This window comes from Ammospiza caudacuta, chromosome 6 (genome assembly GCF_027887145.1).
Source record: "Ammospiza caudacuta isolate bAmmCau1 chromosome 6, bAmmCau1.pri, whole genome shotgun sequence".
Lineage (NCBI taxonomy): Eukaryota > Metazoa > Chordata > Aves > Passeriformes > Passerellidae > Ammospiza > Ammospiza caudacuta.
In genome coordinates, this window is record NC_080598.1 from 64,389,750 (window position 1) to 64,413,153 (window position 23,404).

Genomic DNA, 23,404 nt, shown 5'->3' on the forward strand with positions numbered 1-23,404 from the left:
CATTTTAAGAATCTTCAGTTCTGCATTTGAGGTGTTAAACTGAGCTGCTAAAGAGATTGTGTTTGAGAAGAGCAAACATCTCCTTTCCAGTCATTAAGAGTATGTTGCTGATATTTGTTTTTTCCAGCTTTAGTTACAAAGCATTTTTTAAATCTGCCAGATTTATGTAAGTCACAAGTGTAAGCAGAATTGTATAATTAATTGTAATAAACACTAGGAACATTTATTTAAACTTCTTCATTAGGATATAATTAAAATTCTGTTAGAGTCCAGCAGATCACCATCCACCAAGAATTCCATTTTCATGGTTTTAGGGCAGCCCATAAAATGAGAGACATTTCTTTGTGTCACTTCAGCTCTTGGCACTGCTGGATGTGAATTCAGAGATGCAGAAAGGTGAATTCAAGGCTCTGTTTGAGGATGCTGTGAGATATGAAAAGGAAAACAGAGCATAATGGGAATTTCCTACCCACACAGAGCAGGTGAGGAATTAGAAAGTGTCAGAGGTCAGGAACTGGAAAGCAGAGGAAGCTTGAGCTTCATTCCCAGGGCATGAGGTCAGGTACAGTTAATTGTAATTGTAAGCAGAATTGTACAGTTAATTGTAATAAACACTAGGAACATTTATTTAAACTTTGCATTGGGACATAATTAAAATTCTGTTAGAGTCCAGCAGATCACCATCCACCAAAATTCCATTTTCATGGTTTTAGGGCAGCCCATAAAATGAGAGACATTTCTTTGTTCACTTCAGCTGGGTGAGAGCTCTTGACATGGTAGATGTGAATTCAGAGATACAGGAAGGCGAATTTGTCTGTTTGATGATGCTGTGAGATATGAAAAGGAAACCACAGCAAAATGGGAATTTCCAAACCCCACAGAGCAGGTTAGGAATTAGAAAGTGTCAGAGGTCAAGAACTGGGAAGGAGAGGAGCTTGAGTTTCACTCCCAGGGCACGAGGTCAGGTACAGTTAATTGTAATAAATACTAGGAACATTGTTTAAACTTTACATTGGAACATAATTAATATTCTGTTAAGAGTGCAGCAGATCACCATCCACCAAGAATTCCCTGTTTTTTAGGGCAGCCCATAAAATGAGAGACATTTCTTTGTGTCACTTCAGCTCTCGGCACTGCTGGATGTGAATTCAGAGATGCAGAAAGGTGAATTTAAGTCTGTTTGAGGATGCTGTGAGATACGAAAATGAAAACAGAGCATAATGGGAATTTCCTACCCACACAGAGCAGGTTAGGAATTAGAAAGTGTCAGAGGTCAGGAACTGGGAAGGAGAAGGTTGAGTTTCACTGTCAGGGCACGAGGTCAGGCACTCTTGAGGGGATGTTCAGTGGCTGGGACAAGCAGGCAGCACTTGAGGCAGCAGAACCTCGTGGTCAGGGGTGAGTGAAGCTTGGCAAGGGGTGAATAAGCTGGGCAGGGAGGGAAGGAGGCAGGGCTGCCACAGGAGCTCAGTCAGGATTCAATTAATGCAGGCACGCTCCAGCAAACAGCTCCTCTCTGAATGGGGCCCTTGATCCAAGGCTGGAGATGGGACAGCGACCGTGGGGAGAGGAGAGCGTTTCACCACGGACATTGAAAATACTAATTTGGAGCCTGCCAGAGGGATGTTGCTGCATGAATCTTCTCTTTCTCTGTGCTTAGGAACAGGACACTGAGCAGATCCCAATGTCCAAGATTTCCCCCATTTTTGAGCACCTCCCGTGGCTCAGCACTGGGGACCCCCTGGGCTGGAGCTGTTTGGCTTGCACTGTTGCAAACAAATAAAACACAAGTGCAGAGTGAATATCTGGTTGTGAAACCAGTTCTGTGTGTTATTTCTGGTCACTGGCTGCAGAATGCCCTCGCCAGCTGTGTTTCCTCAGGTGTGGTGGTCGGGTGTGCGGTGGGAAGCGTCGCACACTGGGATTGCCACGGGCCCCACCTCGGGTCCCACTGTCCCACAGCAGCTGTTGGGGAGGAAAGTCAAGTGTCAGTGGGAAAACCCAATTGTTTTTGTGTGTGTGATCCTACAGAACTCTCCCAGCTCCCCAAAACACTCCTACTAACAGTGCTGTCCCAGTGGGGTGGGATGTGCTCGATCACTACAGCCATGCAATAGGATATCTGCAAAAAAAAAAAAAGAGTACTTGTGTTTGTACTTTTGTTTTGTTTTATTTTTATTTTGAACACAGATTCCATGTGATGTTCTGCAGTGTTAGTATTCAGCTGCTAAAATATTCTGGAAGAGCTGTGCTCAGTGGGATGCTGTCACTCATCCCCTGTCAGGATGGGGGACAGCTGAAGAGGTGACCAAAAGGCTGCTGCCAAACTCTCCTTTCTCAGTAAATAAACTCTGTAAATGGCATTGAGCAAATGAAAATTTGGCTGTGGTTCACCTCATTCTTGTTCTGATCCCATTCTTGTGTGGCACATGTTGGAGCTTTGCAATCCTTCTGCCAAAATCCTGTAGTTTTAATTTTCATCCTATAGGGAACATGATCTTCAGCTTTGAGTCTTATGAAATAAAATTAGGATCAATACTACCGAAGGGCAAAAGCTCTGTCTTCCTCTTGGAGAAAGTCTTCCAGCAAATATCTTGGGAATTTGGGATGTGCTTCTGTCCTGGAACTGGACCACGTTGCTGATGGAGATGTGGACACCAGCCCTGAGTCTTTCAGCCTTTAGTGTCAAATAAATTCTTAGGAGATTTTCTTATATATTGAAGGGATCAAGGCCAAAAGAATTAAAGACAATAAGACATCTAACAAATCTTGTCTTCCTTAAAAGTGAAATATATCACCAAGGTTCATTTTATATATGTCATCTTTATGGGATAAATGCATAGAAATTATTATTTCCTATGTCAGTAATGGCTCATGAGATACTGAACAGGTCTGCATTGCTTGGCATGGAGTAACAGCTTCCCTGGCCTCTGGCTAATTTCAAAAATTTCAGCTGATTTTAAATTGAAATTGAAATACAGAGGAAATTTCAAAGGATGAGGAGGAGGCAGATATTAAGGAAATGTCAATAACATGAGTTGAAGAACTGTAATTTCTTAGTCTGTAGTTCCCCTCTGCAGTGCAGAATTATATCAATAAGACAGACTGATAGATCATTAATTAATTTTTCCCATTAGGGACTTACATTTTTGTCAGATATCATTTCTAGTCAGATTTCAGGTTTGAATCACAAGCCAGTGACATTGGCTTTGGCGCCTTCCTGTCTGTGGCTTCCTTGGTAACTGCACAGTTCTTTAAAAACAAAAAATAAAATGATGCAAACTGCAGTGAGTCGTGGGAAATGAAGATTTCTTTGACTAACACATCCCAGAGTGATCTGAGGAATCCTGATCTGACACTTTTCACATCTAGGTGTGTACAGGGAGAACCAGTTTTTAGGCCTGGCCTTGTTGCATTTGTAATGAGAGCAGTAATTCATTATTGATGGAGTGGCAGGTGGCACAGGGAAGGTGGAGCTGCTGCCAGCCAAGAGCGGGGAACAAAAGCCTCTGGTGACATCTGGGTGACGTCCCTTGGGGAGCATTTTGGGTGATTTGCTGTGTGCTCACAGTGCCGGTGTCTAGACTGGAGAGCTAAAACCGTTCCTTGTCTGGGAGCACCCACACAGGGATTTTAAGGATCAGGGAATATTTGGGATGTTGCCTTTGGTTCTGGCATGGACAGGAGTTAATGATCACGTGTGGTCTCGGTGTCATCAACTCAAGAATGTGTCTGGTGGAAGAGGAAAGCTGTGGGACCAGAAAACACAGACAACTTGATAGCTTTAGGTCATAAATATCAACCCAGTGGGGACTTCTGTGTTCCAGCAGGCAGAGTCTGATGGTTGCAACCCAGAATAGTCCAAGCTATAGATTAAATATGAGCTTAGTGGTGCTGTTGGAAAGCAGCAGGACAGGATTTAGTGGAGCTGTGTCGTGTGAGAGAGCTGGGAGCCAGGAGCTGCAGTGTTCCCCTGCCTGAACCTTCAGATCCCAGCCAAGCAGACTTTGGCAGGCTCCATCCATTCCTGCAGGCTTCAGCACGACAGTGGCAGTCACTGCTGGTGTGGAAAAAGAATATTTGTGAGGAATGTGATCCTTTTGGTGCTCCAGAGGTGAAGCTGATCTCTGGAAATGGTGCAGGCAACTTCACCTGAACATCTGAGCTGCTCCTGGACAAAAGGCACAGTGTGTGTCCCTGCTGGGAACGTCCCTGCTTCACACTGATCTAACAGGACCAGAGCAATCCTTTATCCTTTATCCTAACCCTTTATCCCACTGGCATCCACCTGCTCCTTCTGCATTTTGAAGGACACCGAAGATTTTGCTGTGGTCTAAAGCAAAAAACACCTCGGTGGGAAGGTGCTTTCAGAAGTGGTGAATGTTTCCTTTGTGGTTTGCAGATGACTCTGAGTGATTTGGTCTGCAAATGTTTGGGTCCTTTGTAGAATTGTTCAGATTCTCTTTGAGATCAGCTTGAGTCATATTTGTGTCCTTGGCCTGAGTTTGAAACCCATCCCGTGTCTTAGCACTGCAGGACTTAGAAAGGCCAATCATTGGGTTTGGTTTGGTTTGGTTTGGTTTGGTTTGGTTTGGTTTGGTTTGGTTTGGTTTGCTTGGTTGGGTTTTTTTCCTGACTGGAAAGCCTTTCCCTAATTTGAAGCTTGAGTAAGTATTGATAAAACTCAGGGGTTAATCCTTCAGGCTCTTGATTTTCCTGTTTTTAAGACTTCTTGTCCATGCACAGGAGAAGTGTTCTGTAATGACTCCCTTCTCAGGGTCAAATTTCCTTTACATCCTCATCTCAAGTCCAAACTGATTTAACTTAACCCAGTTTTCTCTCCATTTTCCATAACCCACCTCTTCACCAGATTTCAGCTGTTCAGAAGACCCTACATATTTGTTAGGGTAAAAATGAAACAACTGGGGTTAAACTCCTGTAACTCTTGGATGTTCAGCCTAATTAAATCAGGTTGTGTGTCCTGAATAATAGTTTAGCCTGAGTGATTTAGTTACTAGAAAGTGTTCACAAAATCCCCTCTTAAAACTTTCTGTATCTGAGGTTCCTGTGACACCTTCCAGCCCTGAATTCTCAGCTGAAATTTGGAGCACATCCAGAGAGGACAGTTCTGTAAAGGCTTAACTGGAGCTGCTGCTGCTTCTGAGGAGGAGGAGGAGGGAGCAAGGAAGGAGTGTGCAGAGTGCAGCTGTTGCAGGGAGCTGTGACTCATCCCTGGTGCCTCTGCAGTGCCTCTCCTGCCCCTCTCAGTTCCACTTTGGGGCACACCATGAGATGGGTGAGCCCCTGCTGCATCCTTGAGTGCCAGGAACTTCCCTTAAAATGGTCTTTGAGAGGGGTGAGCTCTCATTTCCACGCCCAGGTTGGACATGAGGAGGAATTCCTTCCTCAGAGGATGCTCAGGGGTTGGAAGGGGCTGCCCAGGGAGGTTTGGAGTGTCCATCCCTGGGGACAAGGTGGTGACAGTCACAGATGGGATGACCTTGGAGAGCTTTTCCAGCCTCAGTGATTCTGTGATTTGATGTTCTAAAGTCTGCAAAAGAACTGTCAGGAACACTTCACAATTCCAGACAGGCTGGTGCTGAGCTAATTCCAAACCCAAATTATCCTCACCCACGTTGGTCTCAGCTTTGCATTGTATTTGTATCAGACAACATCTTATTTTTGCACAATCTGTAAGACTGTGAGGTGCCTTGATTTCTGATTAAATATATCTTAACTATAGCTAAATATCAAAATATCCATCTTAACTATATCTAAATACATCTTAACTCTCTTGTTTCAGGCTAGAAATCTTCACACAGGAGAACTGGCTGCTGTAAAAATAATCAAGTTAGAGCCTGGTAAGTTTTACATTCTTTCCTGTATTTTTGAATCACATTTTCATTTTTTCCATGTGTTTATTTTCACCCACTGTGAAGTTCTAGACAAAAGAAGTGTTTGGGGTTGTTGTTTTTTTTTGTAGTTAGACGACAGGAAGCCCTGCAGGATGTACCACTGCTCTTGGCTGTGTCATGCTCACTATTTCCTTGTTTGTTCTTATCTGCCTGATCAATTGCTGCATGAGGAGATGTTGCAATTACAGCGTGTTGTGGGTACAAAGAGGAGATCAGGGACAGATGGTGGATTGTGAGCTCTGAGGCAGCGAGGAGCTGTGGGAGTTGTAGGGGGAAGGGATCAGGCAGGGATCCCAACTCCCACCAAAGGTGCGCTGGGAAAAGCAGAGCCCTGCTTGGGATGTGTCATCTTTGCTTTCTGTGCTGAGGGAGGGGGATGGCTCCTACTGCCCTTGGAGTTTCTGCCTCTCCTCCTAAAAGCAGGAGGCCCAAGGGATCTCCTTTGCTGCCCAGGAGATTTCCTGAGCTGGAGTTTAACCTGAGTCCTGCACAGAGGGCTGAAATCTGGAATTGTGTCCTGAGTGGAAGTCAGAGAATCACAAAATCCCAGCATGATTTGAGTTGGAAGAGAACTTAAAGACCATGTGGGGCTGAAGAGCTGAGGGGAGGGTTCATTTTAATTCTGGTTGGTTCTGTGCAGAAAAAGAAATGGGTTTGAAGGCAGAAGGTAGGAACAGCAGGGGATGCTCAGGGGAGAAGTGAAAATCTCTGCCTTTGGGTGCCTGGGATGCTCAGCCCCCTTGGCAGAGCGGGCTGGGTTTATTAATTGGCTGCAGTGCCAGGGTTAATTAGGCACTGGGGACACAGGGGGATCCCTCACACCCTGTGTGAGCTGCTGTGGCCAGTTTGGGGCAGTGGGGCTGTGGTGGGGCAGAGTGATGCTTCAGTGACAGAAAAAGGACAATAATAATGCACTGCCACCTTGGTGAGCAGCCTCCTCCAGCCCGGTGTCACTGCAGCCAATCCAAATGAAGTGGATCTGGTTTTATTCTGAATTTGAGGAACTGTTTTGGAAGCTGAGTGAAGCAGGGCCAAATCCTCTGTTGATAGAGCTGAGGGAGGAGCAGGATTCTGCCTTTCCTTGATGCTGCTTAACCATTGCAGTGATAAATGCAAGAATCTGGCCCCAGTTTTAATTAGCACTGATGACCATTTCTTGTGTTTAATTATATTGGTCTGATCACCACAGGAAGCCATTTTGTCTGGTTTGTTTTGTTTTAGTTTTTTAATCCATCTTCTTTTGAACATTGCCAACCTGATCTCCATCCACCTCATGTACACCCACAGCCTCCTGGCAGGGATCTTGTTGGGTGTTTGGTTTTTGAGGAGGATTCACGGCATTTATTTACTTACTTACTCCTTTTTCCATTCTCATGTTTGAAATATGCCAGATTTTAAAAGAAATTAATAATTGGCTGCTACACACTTCAATTTTCTGACTAATTTTAAGGGTTTTGAGTAGTTTTTGAAGACTGTAAATTACAGGGCATTTATCAATTCCTGGACCAGGTCAGGAGCTGTTGGAATTCCCTGTGGTGGTTTCCTGGGAAGGGCAGCCCCTCCAAACAGCAGCACAAGTTCCTTTCACACAGTAGGACACAGCTGGAATAAAATTAATAATAAATTTCCTAAATTAGAGAGTGGAGAAATAGGCTTGGGAGTTACATACAGCATCTTCTGGAGAGGAGGAGGAGAAGGCTCATCAATGGAAATTAATTAGCTGATGGAAAAATAAGAGCTCCAAATTCAACACTTGATTAATCAACAAGAGGGGAATTGGGAGCAAAGACAAAAGGCTCTGAAGCAGAGAGTGCTCCAGAGGAGGTGAGGAGTGTGCTGAATGAAGGCTGCAGGAACTGCACTCAGTAAAATGGCAGGATTTTAGGAGATTCAGATTGAGGAGAATGGCAGGGGTGAGTCCTGGTTTGTTCCTGTTCCTCCCTTATCTCCTGCAGGTACTGAGTGAGTACCCAGAGAGAGCTGGAAGCAGATCCCAGCATGGATCTGTATTTTATTTCATCACTCTTACCTTTGTCTCTTCTCCAGACAAAGAAAACAATCCCAGCTTGGAAGGTTGCTGTCACTAATTTATTTAAATTTGGGGCAGTTCTCTAGGTCTGCTCCCACACTCACCTGGAGTCAAAATAGTGTTTTTCCCTTTTTTTTTTTGTTTTTAAATTTTTTTGGCACAGGCTTTGGAGAGCATTAGGCAAAAGTATTATGGCACGCTAATGACATTTCCCAGCATTCCCTGAGCACAAATGCTTCAAATAATTTGGGAGCCAATTCTATTCCAGAAACGAATCCAACTGTACTCAGCAGCACAGCAGCCAAAACTGTCTGAAACACTAAAGCCTCTTCCTTCTATGGGTTTAGCAGATGAATCTAGAGGGGACTCAATACAAAGAGGGAACTATTTGCCAGTGGAGTTTGCAGCCACAGAACTTTCTCCCTGGGAGAATATCATAAAAAGTATTTTTAAATATGCTAATGTCTGTTTTAAGTGCTGCTGTCATGATAACTGATGCCCTCTGTCGTGTTCAGAGCCTTCTGCAAGGTTACAGAAGAATCTCACTGCTGGGTTTTTGGGTTTTTTTGGTCCAATGATTGCATTTTCCATTTGAGATCCCAGAAATGGCAGTTCCCTGTTTCGGGCTGGATCCTAAGCTGGACAGGGAGCAGGGTCAGGGTCACAGGGGGGTCTGGCCCCTCTGCACAGCAGAGCTGCCCTGGCAGCCCAGGACTGTGGGGACTGAGGCAAGGCAGCCTCATTTCCTATGCCATGAATTCCCCAAATGAACTGTAGAGAAGAACCAGCCTGAGGCTGATTTAAACTGAGCCTGAGGCTGGTTTAAACTGAGCCTGAGGCTGGTTTAAACTGAGCCTGAGGCTGGTTTAAACTGAGCCTGCTGGGCTTGAACTGTTGTTGGCAGCACCTGGGGTTGAGGAAATATGAAAATAACTCCTCATTAGCACACACACACCTTCCATGCCTTGTGCTGTGCAGCCTGGTTTGGTTTGGGATCGTGTCTGGGGCCAAATTCCTGAGGTTCCAGGAGTTCCAGAGCCATTAAAGGCTGGACATGGCCTGTGTGTGCTATCCCATGTCCCACATGGTGCTGCCACAGCCTCAACCCAACACAGAACAAAGCAAAGGCAGCCTGGACTTGGAATCCAGAGTGCCCAGAATTTTAATCACATCCAGCTTGTTGAAATGGGGTCAGATTTTACTTCGTGTCCTTATAATGAATTTATAATTCACTGTTCTTCTTAAGAAATGTGTGGATCCGGAGGAGGATCCAGGTACTGCAAGTTTTCACTTAAAGCAGAGTTTTTGGGATGGGGAAAGTCAACAGAAGGGGTTGTGGTGGGAGAAGGGAGTGCTACCAGTAGGGAAGAAGCTGCAAAGTCCATTTGAGTTGGAAAGGAGTGCAGAGTGTGACACTTGGGGTAAATTAGGAGAACACATCATTTGGCAAAATACATCAGGAAAAACAGCAACAGAGAAGAGGGAGAGTGAAGATCAAAGACTGAGCTGCACAAGAGTGGGTAGGTGAGGCAAGGAGAGAGGAGAAGAAACTGCTAAGAGAGAGGAATCCCAGAATCCCTGAATGGTTTGGGTTGGAAGGAACCTTAAAGATCATCCCAATCCACCCCTGCCATGGCAGGGACACCTCCCACCATCCCAGCCCTGTCCAACCTGGCCTTGGGCACTCCAGGGGACAGCCACAGCTTCTCTGAGCAATACCAATTATATCTTTTTAATTACCAATTCTGTATTTTTAATTACCAATTATATGCTGAGAGGCTGCTCATAACCAGGACCCAGGCAGGGCAGAAGAGAAAATCCACAGGGAAATTATTTTGGTGTTGGACCACTCACTCCAAACTCTGGTGTGCCCCTTGCTGTGGAGCTCGTGGCAGCACATCACCATCAGAAATATTTAGAATCAGCAGAGAGATAATGAGGAGCATCAGTGGTTAGCATCTGGCAGCTCCATGCCCAGCAGGAAAATCTGCTGCTGGAAACATCACTGTTTCCAAATAGCTGCTCCTGCTTGGAATCAAGTTACTTGAGTTTCAAGTTTGGGGAATTGAAATTCTTTCTGCCAGACTGCAGGTTTCCATGAGTCCTGTGAAAAGCAGTCCTGGATAAAACAGCATATAAAAAATTTCTATAGAAGATAGGGATAAAACAGGATGAAAGATCTGCATTTTGGGAAAGCCATCCCTTTCCTCAGCCCAGCCTGAACCTTCCTGAGCTTCAGGAGAGTGGTTTGGAGTGAGTGCCTGGGATCTGTTGGAGCACAGGGGTGTTGGGGAGTCAGCACAGAGCTCACCTGTGTGGGGAGAGCTGGGGGTGCTCCCTGGGGAGGAGAAGGCTCCAGGGAGAGCTCAGAGCCCCCAAAGGGGCTCCAGGAGAGCTGCAGAGGAGCTGTGGATGTTGCTGGGCTGTGGAGTTTGTGGGATGGGGCAGATTGTTGTCATTCCCATAGGGGTTCCTCTCCTTGTTTGGGAACTCAGGTTGTTGAAATAAGAAATGTTTGAGGAGTGGTCCCAGCAGAGGCTGCAGTGGTGTGACCCTGATCTTCATCCTTCAGTGTCCCTTACAAGTGTTCCTCCAATCCTGTTGTTAAATATAGTCTAATTTTTAAATTACAAATGGTAATTATAGTGTTGAAAATCCCAAATCTTCATTATAGTATTAAAAATCCCAGGCCAGACTGCCTGGAGAGGTTTGGGAGTGCCATCTCCATGTCCATCAGGAGAGGTCCATGATGTCCATGTCCATGGCAGGGACTGGAGGGATTGGACAGGAGTGCTGCACCTTGAAGGGCTGGTCTCTTCACACGTGCCTCTGTCCCACCCTCTGGTGACACTGGGGGGTCTCTGAGTGCCATCACTTCCCTCCTCCCTCCTCCCCATGGTGCAGCTGTGAAGTGATGAAGAATAAACCAGTTTAAAACAAACCCCAGGAGTTTCTTCCCCAAGAAGTCACCTTTAGGACACCCAAAGGATTCACAGCTCTTCCCAGGGCTGGTTGTGACAAGTGACCTGGGGTCTTCCTGCAGGATGGGACCACTCAGAGCAGTGGAGCGGGTGAAAATGGGTGCAGGAGTAAACTTGGCTAAAAGCCATGAGGATGAGGAATGCCCAGAGAGCAGCAGTGCTGGGTGTGGAGCCAGCAGGGCCTTCCTGTGCTGCAGCACCCAGGGAACAGCTGCTCTGCATCCAGGAAACCTGGCAGGGTCTCTCTACATTCCAGCTGTGCACAGAATCATGGAATCATGGAATGGTTTGGGTTTGAAGGGACCTAAAGCTCACCCTGTGCCACCCCAGCCATGGCAGGGACACCTCCCACTGTCCCAGGGTGCCCCAGTGCCCAGCCTGGCCTTGGGCACTGCCAGGGATCCAGGGGCAGCCACAGCTGCTCTGGCAATTCCAGCCCAGCCAGGAATTCCCAATTCCCAATCTCCCACCCATCCCTGCCCTCTGGCACTGGGAGCCATTCCCTGGCTCCTGTCCCTCCATCCCTTGTCCCCAGTCCCTCTGCAGCTCTCCTGGAGCCCCTTCAGGCCCTGCCAGGGACTCTGAGCTCTCCCTGGAGCCTTCTCCTCTCCAGGGGAACATTCCCAGCTCTCCCATCTCTCACACAGGTGAGCTCTGCAAGTAGAATAATTCACAGCTGTTGATGTGCCACCAGTTTCCTCCATGATCTCCCATTTAAATTCAGATTTATCATGAATTTATCAGCCCTAACCTTGCTCAGCTTCTGGGATGGGCTCAGATCCCACCCCATGGCAGGGGCTGGGTCCCTGGCACCTGGGGACAAACAGCCTCATGTGCTGTCCAGGGAGAAAATTCCACTGTGGGGCTCTCTGCTAAAACCCCTCAGCAGAGGAGGCTGCAGTGCCTCAGCCCCCGCTCAGGATCTGCAGCCTTCCCCTGATGGATGTTCCCACCCAGAAACTGCCCCACATCCAAACTGCCCCACATCCCACAATGCCCCACATCCAAACTGCCCCACATCCCAAACCCCAAACTGCCCCACATCCCACACTGCCCCACATCCCACACTGCCCCACATCCAAACTGCCCCACATCCAAAACTGCCACACCAACCAAACCTGCACCACATCCCAAACTGCCCCACATCCAAACTGCCCCACATCCCAAACTGCCCCACATCCAAACTGCCCCACATCCCAAACCTGCCCCACATCCCAAAACTGCTCCACATCCCAAACCTGCCCCACATCCCAAACTGCCCCACATCCAAACTGCCCCACATCCCAAACTGCCACACATCCCAAAACTGCTCCACATCCCAAACCTGCCCCACATCCCAAACTGCCCCACATCCAAACTGCCCCACATCCCAAACTGCCACACATACCAAACCTGCCCCACATCCCAAACTGCCCCACATCCAAAACTGCCACACATCCCAAAACTGCTCCACATCCCAAACTGCCCCACATCCAAACTGCCCCACATCCCAAACTGCCCCACATCCCACACTGCCCCACATCCCAAACTGCCCCACATCCCACATTGCCCCACATCCCACACTGCCCCACATCCAAACTGCCCCACATCCCAAACTGCCCCACATCCAAACTGCCCCACATCCCACACTGCCCCACATCCAAAACTGCCCCACATCCCAAACTGCCCCACATCCCACACTGCCCCACATCCCAAACCTGCCCCACATCCCACACTGCCCCACATCCCGAACTGCCTCACATCCCAAACTGCCCCACATCCCACACTGCCCCACATCCCAAACTGCCCCACATCCAAACTGCCCCACATCCCACACTGCCCCACATCCAAACTGCCCCACATCCAAAACTGCCCCACATCCCACACTGCCCCACATCCAAACTGCCCCACATCCCAAACCCCAAACTGCCCCACATCCCACACTGCCCCACATCCCACACTGCCCCACATCCAAACTGCCCCACATCCAAAACTGCCACACCAACCAAACCTGCACCACATCCCAAACTGCCCCACATCCAAACTGCCCCACATCCAAACTGCCCCACATCCCAAACTGCCCCACATCCAAACTGCCCCACATCCAAAACTGCCACACATCCCAAAACTGCTCCACATCCCAAACCTGCCCCACATCCCAAACTGCCCCACATCCCAAACTGCCCCACATCCAAACTGCCCCACATCCAAAACTGCCACACATCCCAAAACTGCCCCACATCCAAACTGCCCCACATCCCAAACTGCCACACATACCAAACCTGCCCCACATCCCACACTGCCCCACATCCCAAACCTGCCCCACATCCCAAACCTGCCCCACATCCCACACTGCCCCACATCCCACACTGCCCCACATCCCAAACTGCCCCACATCCCACACTGCCCCACATCCAAACTGCCCCACATCCCAAACTGCCCCACATCCCACACTGCCCCACATCCCAAACCTGCCCCACATCCCACACTGCCCCACATCCCGAACTGCCTCACATCCCAAACCTGCCCCACATCCCACACTGCCCCACATCCCAAAATTGCCCCACATCCCAAAATTGCCAACACATGAGCAGGCAAACCCCAGTATTCCCAATTCCCTGTTGTTCACCATCAAATCCCTGACTGCTAAACCAGATTATTTTGTATGGGTGTTCTGTCACCTTTGGTCTAATTCTTTTTATCTTGCTGTCTCCCTCTCAGTGAAGTATTTTCTACAAATGGTGTCTGGTTTTTTTTCCTGCTATCCAAGGATATTTAATTTTTGCCCTATTCCAGTGCCTCCTGCCAAGATTAATACTGCAGCTGCCTGGAAACTCTGAATTGGTTTGTTTTGTATTCATTCTTGTCATCTTTGAGCAGCTATACATCTTCTCCCCTATCTCTGTGTCTCATCTTGCAGAAAAATTTCCTCCATATTTTAGCCAAACTTTTCTCATGGATAACTTCTCTTCTTTCCATCTGTTTGCTACTTCTCTATCAGCTCCCTGTCTTCTTTCTTCTTTCTCTTCCAAATCCTTTATTTCCCCCCTTTCTCTATAAGTAACCCCCATTTCTTGGATGAATTCTTCATTTATAAATAGCAGATCACAAGATCATCTTTGCTGTCTCCCTCTACTACAGGCAGCATCATTCCAAGTCATTCCTGGTGGGTTTTGTTGAGTGTTTTCTTCTTTTCATTTTTTTTTCATTTGATGGAAATTTCAACCAAAAAAAAAGTTGGAAATTTTACACAAAAGTAAACATCCCTAATATTTCTCCAGTTAGGAAAACCTTTACATCTGCCCAGGCAATGCAGATGAAGGCAATTTAATCCCATTGCAAATTATCTATTATGAAACTGGACACAGATTATCCCTTCTCCCCACTTCCCTGCCATCTTTTATGTGCATGAAGGTTGTTATCTTCTCACTCTCAGTCCTTTTCTAGCCCAAAATCTGCATTTCTTTAATTTCCCCTGTTAGTCACAGTTCCTGGAACTGCCCTGGCGCTCCCTGCACAGCTCCAGCTGCTGCCTGGGAGGTTTTCCTGTTCTGGGGGTGTTCCCAACAGGATTTTCACATGGGGCAGTGTGGAGCCTTTGCTTCTTTGTGCCAGAATTGGGATTAAATGCACAAGACAGTATTTCTTGTTGGGATTCAGATGTTTATTAGTTCTTACTTATGTTTGTCTTGGTTTGAAAAGCCAGGTTTGAAAAGCAGGAGCCTTCCTTGCAATGGAAAATGCAAACCTCCTCTCTCTGAATTATTATGATTTTTAAATTAAGGGGCTCTCAGGCAAAGATAAGGGAATAGGAATAACAGTTCTTTAGTAGGAAAATTTAAAATACAAATGCAATAGTACAAAAAAACCGGAAAACAAACCCCATCCAGAGCCACAACAGGCCCTGACACCCTATGGGTCAGCAGTTCCATCCAATGGTGGCTGCAGCCCTCCTGCAGAATAGGAATATCAGTTCTTTATTGGGAAAATTTAAAATACAAATGAAATAGCATTAAAAAAGAAAACAAACCCCATCCAGAGCCAGACCATGCCCTGCCCCCTGTGTGTCAGGGGGTGTCCCAGCCCCATGCCAGGGGGGCTCAGCCCTCCTGCAGTGCCAGCTGTGGCTCTGCTGCAGCAGGGATCCTGCACAAGGGGGGAGTTTTCCTCTGCAGCTCCAGGGCTGCTGCAGATGGGCCTGGGCTCCCTCTGGCCATGCAGGGCAGCAGAAAGCTGCTCCTCTGGCAGTGCAGGGGGCAAAGGCTGCCGTGCTGTGCCAGGCTCAGATTGTGCCCAGGTAGGAATGCTTGGCTCCTCCCCTGGGCGGAGCATCTCCCCATGGGATGCTGGCATTGGATCAGCCCTGCAGGGACACTCAGTGGCCATGGACAGCAGAGATCTCCTGCAGGGAGGGTTGGCTGGGGGAGAGATAAAGAAACAACTGCCCCAGGAACAGCAGAGAGCTGCCCCAGCTCTGACAGATGGGGATGGAGCACACACATATCCTACAAACCAGGGCAATGTCACAGTCTCACAAACCCCGAGTTCTGCAGCACTTCACTCTAAAATACTAAAAATGGAGCCTCAGCTCTCTCTCCAAGGCCTTTTAAGGATAAACTGCCCAATTAAGAAATGACACCTCAATTATTTTCACTTTTATCCAATAACCAACCAATGCAATGTAGACTTTTTCTCCAATTACACAAAACCACCCAAACCCATGGAGAAGAAGGTGAAGAAGAAGGAGCAGCCTCACCCTAAAACCTCCATCTTGCTTTGTATATATTTCTATATTCTAAATCCTTAAACTCTTAAGTTTCCCACTCTGTGATATCACACACTTCTATCCAAACCCCACACCCACAATCCCAGTTCTGCCATTCCATTCTGGAAGCTTCTCCAGGGCCTCAGGTCAGTGCAGTGTTCTCCTGGGGGTCAGAGCCTGGCAGCACAGAAAGTCTGAAATTCTCAGCAATTCCCAGGGTTCCAGCAGTCAGGATTCAGCTGTGCTGAAAGCTGCAGCTGACATTTCAAGGATTCTTTGGTCTGAAGAGGCCACTGGCATTTGGCATTGGATCCTCTGAGCTCATGGACAAGGGGTTGTGGAGAAAGATGGAATTTTTTCAGTGTGGGGTGAGAGGATTTTGCTTTCAATCTTGTTTAGATCTGACTTTCTTGAAAACACTTGAGTAGTTTGAAAATTCTCCAGTTGTCATCTGTGAGAATTCAACAATTTCCTTTAGGAAGTTTGTTGGAGAAATGGGAGGAATGAATCCATGAGATTTAAGCTTGAATTAAAGAATCTTACAGAAATTAATGAGAGGGGCTTTAAACAAGGGGTGGAGGGACAGGACAGGGGGAATAGCTTTAAACTGGGTAGATTTAAGTTGGATATTGGGGTGGAATTCCTGGCTGTGAAGGTGGGCAGGCCCTGGTGTAGAATTGCCAGAGCAGCTGTGGCTGCCCCTGGGTCCCTGGCAGTGCCAAGCCCAGGCTGGACATTGGGTTTGGAGCAGCCTGGGACAGTGGAGGTGTCCCTGCCATGGCAGGGCTGGGCTGGGATTGGATTTAATTTCCCTTCCAACCCAACCCAATCCAAGATTCTCTAAACTCAGGAATCTTCACTCACGGTGATCATTTATCAGCAGGATGTGTGAATCCAAGCAAAGCTGTAGCTGCAAGGAATCCCTAAACCAAGCCCAGTGTGAAATCTGTGCTAATTTTATGAAAATTGTGTTGCCTTTTCTCTTTTTCATTGGTTAAAAAAATACTACTGATGTTTATAAAAAGCCTCTTGACATTTGAAACTTCTCTACTACTGTTTTCCTGCCCCAGTGAAGTGTTTCTTCACATGATTCAACATCAAGAAGCCCTTGAGGATTTACTTAAATCAGTCAGAGGTGGATTCCTGGAAGTTGGTTCCCTTTTTCCTTTGTATTTTGTAGTTATTTTCTGAAATGAAAGCCTGGCAGTCCCTGAGACATAAAGGTTGTGATAATTTCTTTTATAACACATCGGTTCTTCTTTTGCCAGTGACACTGTTCTTAGGGAAGCTGCCTCACAGCTCAGCAAATATAAACATCTGTTTTAAAAGAGGTTATTAAAAATATTAGCTGTGCTGCTACTTAAATAAACACATGAAGAATTCAATTTACACCAGTGCTTGAGTCCTCTTGGACTTGTCAAAATCATCTAAATTAAAGGGAGCAGGAGAAAGCTCTTCATGTTTGCTGGGTTGGACATCCCTGACTTTAATATAGGAGGGAATTTTACTGGGGAAACTTGAAACAAAAGTAAACATCCCAGAATAATTTGGGTTGCAAGGGACATTAAAGCTCATCGCATTCCATCCCTTCCACCATCCCAGGCTGCTCCCAGCCCTGTCCAGCCCGGCCTTGGGCCCTGCCAGGGATCCAGGGGCAGCCACAGCTGCTCTGGGCACCCTGTGCCAGGGCCTGCCCACCCTCACTGATGGGAATTTCTTCCTCATATCCCATCTAAATATCCCTTTCTTCAGCTTAAAGCCATCCCCCTTTGTCCTTCCATGTCACAGGATGAAAAAGTTAATAATATATAAAATAATGAAAGCAGAGCTGCAGGGTTTGAGTTCAGGATTCTGAGGAGAGCATCCTCTGCTTGGAAATTCTCTCAAGGGGATTCATCAAATACAAACAGATAAATACAAACAGAAATTGCATCCCTGAAATTATTGCTTTTTAAATTTATAAAAATTTATCCTTTTATTTTAAAGTGGCAGAACATGCCCTGCTCATAATGGATTTTTTAGTAGATCCTTTTTTTTTCCCACCAAAAAAAAATATATTCAGGATGTACCAACATGCACAACCACCCAACCCGCCCTCCTGAGCTCTGAGTCAGCTGAGTGGGTGTGCAGGCTCATATGCTCCATCCAGGTCCCTTGGGAATGAAATATTCCTCACAACCAGCCTGGGGAACGTGGGCTCCACTCCTTCCAGGCTCTGCAGTTCAGCAGTCCTCACTCCTGTTGGGAGCCTTGTGCTGGGAGCAGCTGGATGGAAACAAAGCTTGAAAAGTAAATTTTGAATTTACTCCCTGGATCCCTGTGCTGCTTTCCTGGAGCTCTCTGAACTCATGGATCACATCCTCAGGCCACCAGCTCTGGTGGCCTTCAAGAAATATCTGTGCAAGCCCTGCTCTCTTGGTCTTCAAGAAATACCTGTGCAAGCTCTGCTCTCTTGGTCTTCAAAAAGTATCTGTGCCTCACTGTTGGAGCTCTGGGTGCTGAGAATTTCAGACTTTCTGTGCTGCCAGGCTCTGACCCCCAGGAGAACACTGCACTGACCTGAGGCCCTGGAGAAGCTTCCAGAATGGAATGACAGAACTGGGATTGTGAGTGGGGAGTTTGGATAGAAGTGTGTGATATCACAGAGTTTGGGGTTTTAGAATATAGCAATATATTAAAAGCAAGATGGAGGTTTTAGGGTGGCTTCTCCTCCTTCTTCACCTTCTTCACCTTCTTCTCCATGGGTTTGGGTGGTTCTGTGTAATTGGATTAAAAAGTCCCCATTGCAGCCATGGGTGGTTGGTTATTGGGTTAAAAGTGAAAATAATTGAGGTGTCGTTTCTTAATTGGACAGTTAAGGATAAACTGTCCAATTAAGAAACGACACCTCCATTATTTTCACTTTTAACCCAATAACTCTGCTCCCCAGCTCCCATCTTCATTTACTCACCTCCAGCTTTGCCCCTTCCCTGGGCTTTCCATCATCACTTTTCCAGCTCCTGGTGCTTCCTGGGCCTCTCCAGATGGAGCAACACCCCAGGGACAGATGGAAACCTATTGGAACCCCGGATATTGAGAGTTTGGGGCTTTCTGTGCTGAAAGGCACTGACCCCCAGGAGAACACTGCGCTGACCTGAGGCTGTGGAGAAGCTTCCAGAATGGAATGACAGAACTGGGATTGTGGGTGTGGGGTTTGGATAGAAGTGTGTGATATCACAGGGTGGGAAACTTGGAGTTTAGAATATAGCAATAGATACAAAGCAAGGTGGAGGTCTGAGGGTTGAGGCTCCTTCTTCTTCACCTTCTTCTCCATGGGTTTGGGTGGTTTTGTGTAATTGGATTAAAAAAGTCTACATTGCAGCCATGGGTGGTTGGTTATTGGGTTAAAAGTGAAAATAATTGAGGTGTCATTTCTTAATTGGACAGTTTATCCTTTAAAGGCCTTATAGAGAGAGATGGGGCTCCATTTTTAGTTTGTTAGAGTGAAGTGCTGCAGAACTCAGGGTTTGTGAGACTGTGACAGAGATAAGAACTATCAAACATCTGAGCCTGAGCCTAAACCATCATCTGGAGTGCCTTCAGTCCTGACTTTGACAGAGGTGGGAAAAAGAATCCAGACCCAGCACCTGAGCAAAGCTGAGCACAGGGAATCCAGCTGGGGGGAAGGGCTGGGACCCCGACCCTGGGAATGTTTCCCCAAATTCTGTGCATCCCTCCAGAGCTCTCTGAATGTTCCTCATGTAACCCTGGCTGCTTCCTGTTTTTCAGGAGATGACTTCTCCCTGATCCAGCAGGAGATATATATGGTTAAGGAATGCAAACATTGCAACATAGTCGCCTATTTTGGGAGTTATCTCAGGTAAATCCCAGTTTTTATGTCAGTATTCCTGCTGGTTCTTTCCTAAAACAATCCCAGTCTGGTTTAGTCCTGTATCCTCATTAAATCTTCCTCCAGAAGTTGAATTCCCCTTGGGTTTTTTGTTGGTTTTTTTTTTTTTAAGCCAACCCAATAGGCTTTAAAAACCAAAAGTGACTAATATTTTGTTTTCTCTGCTGGCCAAAAGGCTGGAATATTTTTATCACTAGGAACAGAAAGAAACATTTCCCTTGGAGACTCTTGCAACATATCCAGTCCTACTCACACATTTATCAGTTCTAATATAAGAGCAGCTCATTATTTCTCTAGAGCAGAATTGCCTTTGGATATTTTATTTAATTATAGTTGTCTGGGCTATGAAACCATGGCTGGGGAGTTAAAAATCTGAGCTGCTGGAAATAACATTTCTCACTGTTCTGGTGTAACAGAGGCAGAACCAGGGTGGTGTCAGCTCCCTGCACCTTCCATTAGATACTATACAGGAAAATATTAAATATTATACAATAAATTTTATAAATTTATTTATATTTATACATTAAATATCATGCAGGAAATCAGGGAATAGTCTCCATTTCTGTGCAACTCTGCCATTTATCAATTGGCTCTGTGGGAATGTAAATCTGCACTTTGTCTGCTTGTCTTTTTTCTGTGAGACTTCATCTTTTTCTTGGAGGGCTGCATTTAAATAATCCCTGCAGCCCAAATGGACTCAGTTGGAACTAAATTTCTAATTTCTAATTCTGAATTTAGGAGAGTTTTTTATATATAATGAAGTAATTTCAATTTAAGATTGAAACACTGAGTTTAGTGTGATATTTAATGTAATTTTGCTGATAGCAGATAAGCCTCAGGTGCTTTATTGTACAGTTAAAGCACCACTTTTTATATTTAATCATGTTTAAATATTTCTCAGAGACTTTGGCATAACACTTATGTTTTGATTGGTGAAAATTATATTTTTATATTTTAATATCAATATTTTTATATTGATAACATGAGAATTTATATTCATAACAGGAGAATTTGGATTAATAACAGTGTAACTGCTGGTCATGTATCAGAATGTGTATTTTTAACAGAGAGTGGTAAAGAATAATAGAAAATAATTTAAATTATGCTGTTCTGCATCCAGATCAATCAGTTTCTGATGCCTGTGTTTGAATTTTGCTTTGCAGCCGTGAGAAGCTGTGGATATGCATGGAATACTGTGGTGGGGGATCCCTCCAGGACATCTACCACGGTACTTGGCCAATTATTTTCACTTTTTTTACTTTGGGAACCTTTCTGCAAAAAGAAAAATAAATAATAAACTTACAGGGAACAGTTGGCACTGGAAGTGGGGGTTTTTGGGGGGCAGAAAGTGTTTTTTGGCTACAGTCAGTAGATTTTGAGAGCACTTTCCAGATATGGTGAGCAGCATTGTTAATATTTACAATATTGACATAATATTTGACATTTACTAAATATTTGACATTTAATATTTGACATTTAATGGCAGAACAGTTGGATATGGACACTGTGCATGGGATGAGGAAGGAGTTATCGTTGGGAAATCTCCAAATTTGATCTTTAAAGGGGAAAAATGACTTCTATTCCTCCCCCTGTGAAATACCATATTTTCCTTCCTGAAGTTTCATCTGGAGTTGTTGATGCTGTAGAATAATTTATTTGAGTTGTTGGAAAAACAGTTGGGGACTTGCTGTGCCTTTAAATGATAACACTGAGTTTTTGGATGTCTGAGCTCTTTCTGCTTTATTTTTCAGCTGTTTAGACAAAAAAACCCAATTAAAAACAATTTTAAAAGAATTAAAACAATTTAAAACAATTCCAAGCCCCTGATATGAAACATTCTAATTTCTAATATTTAAATATTAGCAGATGTCACTTTTAGTTTCCTGCTAACAGCAGAGTGCTACAAAATCACTCATAAAATAATAATTAGATGCAGTGAAAGCAGGTTTTCTTCTCACTGTGAGTATTGTTTTCTGTTTGGGGTTTTTTTACAGAAAGCCTTTCTGTAAAACAAGCAAACAAACCCCTCTTTTCAGCTCAGGGCACAATGCAGATTATGTAAAACCAGCCTTTAGCTTTGGCATGGCCAAATCCCTCTTTGGCTGCTTCTCAGTGTTATTTATGTGCTCTGTGTGTAAAGTTAATTTTTGAATCTTTATTTCCAGTAACAGGACCTCTGTCAGAGCTGCAAATTGCTTATGTGTGCAGAGAAACTCTACAGGTACTGTACTTGTGCAGGTGCACAGTAAAGTGTTTATTCCTTGGAAATAAAGCAGGTACAGAAAATTGGTGCAGTTTCTGTTGCGAATCAAGCAGACACCAATTAACCAGGGGTAGCCTGTTCTTTTCCATAATATAAATAAATAAAGATGACCAAGAAATTCTAGTGGGATGTACTGCAAATATTTGCTTAAATTTTGAACTGCCTGCCCACCCTGTGGTGGTAAATTTAATGATGTGTGGGGGTAAAATACAGCAGCCAGATAAATAAAATTCTCTTTCATTTCTTTGCTGATAGCAAAGAAATACAAGATGAAGCATCTCTTATCTGCAAATCTCAAATGTCTCCATTTCCAAATCAAACAGATTGAGAAAATTAAATTTTTTAAACAGAATTGGCTTTGTGGGATGTTAACAAATGGCAGAATAATTCATTGTGTCTTTTATTTCCAGGGTCTTGCTTATTTACACATGAAGGGCAAAATGCACAGAGATATAAAGGTAACTTGGAACCTTGACAAATTTATCTTACAGCTCCAAATGCAGGGAAAATATTCCTGATAAAGATTCTGAATTTATTTTGTTTTAGGGTGCAAACATTCTCCTAACAGACCACGGAGATGTAAAATTGGGTGAGTTGCCTGAGTTCTGTGATCTGGATTTGAATAATGTCATTTATGGAGCCACGTGGAGGGGGCACCTGGGGACGTGGGGCAGTGCTGGGGGAGGGCTGGACTCCATCATTCAAAGGTTTTTTCCAAAATAAATGATTCCATGATTATTTGGGGCAATAGATGGTGCTGGAAGGTGATGACAAAGTGTGTATCCATGGCTAGGCTGTGGAGGAGATGAGAAATTTTGTATTTTATCAATAAATTGTAGATAATTTCATTATTCAACCACTGAGCCTTTAAGCCTCCCAGATTTTCTTGGAATTTGCCAGGCTGGCATTGCCTGGATGTCAGTTTTTATCCCTCAGAGCCTTTGAGGAATCCCCTGTTTGGGGCAGCCTCTGCAAAAGTGGGATCTGCTCCTGGCTCTGAGTGTGGTGTTGGGCAATTCCACAAAGGTGGAGGAGAGGGAAACTCCCAGGTCTGCAGGGAGAAGCTGCCATGGGGTGTCACCATCCCATGGATGTCACCATCCCATAGATGTCATCATCCCATGGATGTCACCATCCCATGGATGCTACCATCCCATAGATGTCACCATCCCATGGATGTCACCATCCCATGGATGTCACCATCCCATAGATGCCACCATCCCATGGATGTCACCATCCCATAGATGCTACCATCCCATGGATGTCATCATCCCATGGATGCCACCATCCCATGGATGTCATCATCCCATGGATGTCATCATCCCATGGATGCCACCATCCCATGGGTGTCACCATCCCTACCATGGATGCCACCATTCCATGGGTGCCACCATCCCATGGATGCCACCATCCTTGCCATGGGTGCCACTATCCCATGGATGTCACCATCCCTACCATGGTGTGTCACCATCCCTGCCATGAGATGCCCCCATCCCATGTGTGTCACCATGCCATAGATGCCACCATCCCATGGATGCCACCATCCCATAGATGTCACCATCCTGTGGATATCACCATCTCAT

At 45.6% G+C, this 23,404-nt stretch overlaps 1 protein-coding gene across 1 annotated transcript in view; it reads left to right on the top strand.

The window, feature by feature from the left end:
- The window catches only part of MAP4K5 (mitogen-activated protein kinase kinase kinase kinase 5), a 66,454-nt gene that overhangs the window by 16,863 nt on the left and 26,187 nt on the right, over positions 1-23,404 (top strand). Inside the window, exons 2-7 of the mRNA XM_058806267.1 lie at positions 5,804-5,861; positions 19,438-19,528; positions 20,722-20,786; positions 21,724-21,779; positions 22,232-22,279; positions 22,368-22,410. Of these exons, the coding sequence (XP_058662250.1) occupies positions 5,804-5,861; positions 19,438-19,528; positions 20,722-20,786; positions 21,724-21,779; positions 22,232-22,279; positions 22,368-22,410 (361 nt within the window). The remainder of the gene's footprint in view (positions 1-5,803; positions 5,862-19,437; positions 19,529-20,721; positions 20,787-21,723; positions 21,780-22,231; positions 22,280-22,367; positions 22,411-23,404) is intronic.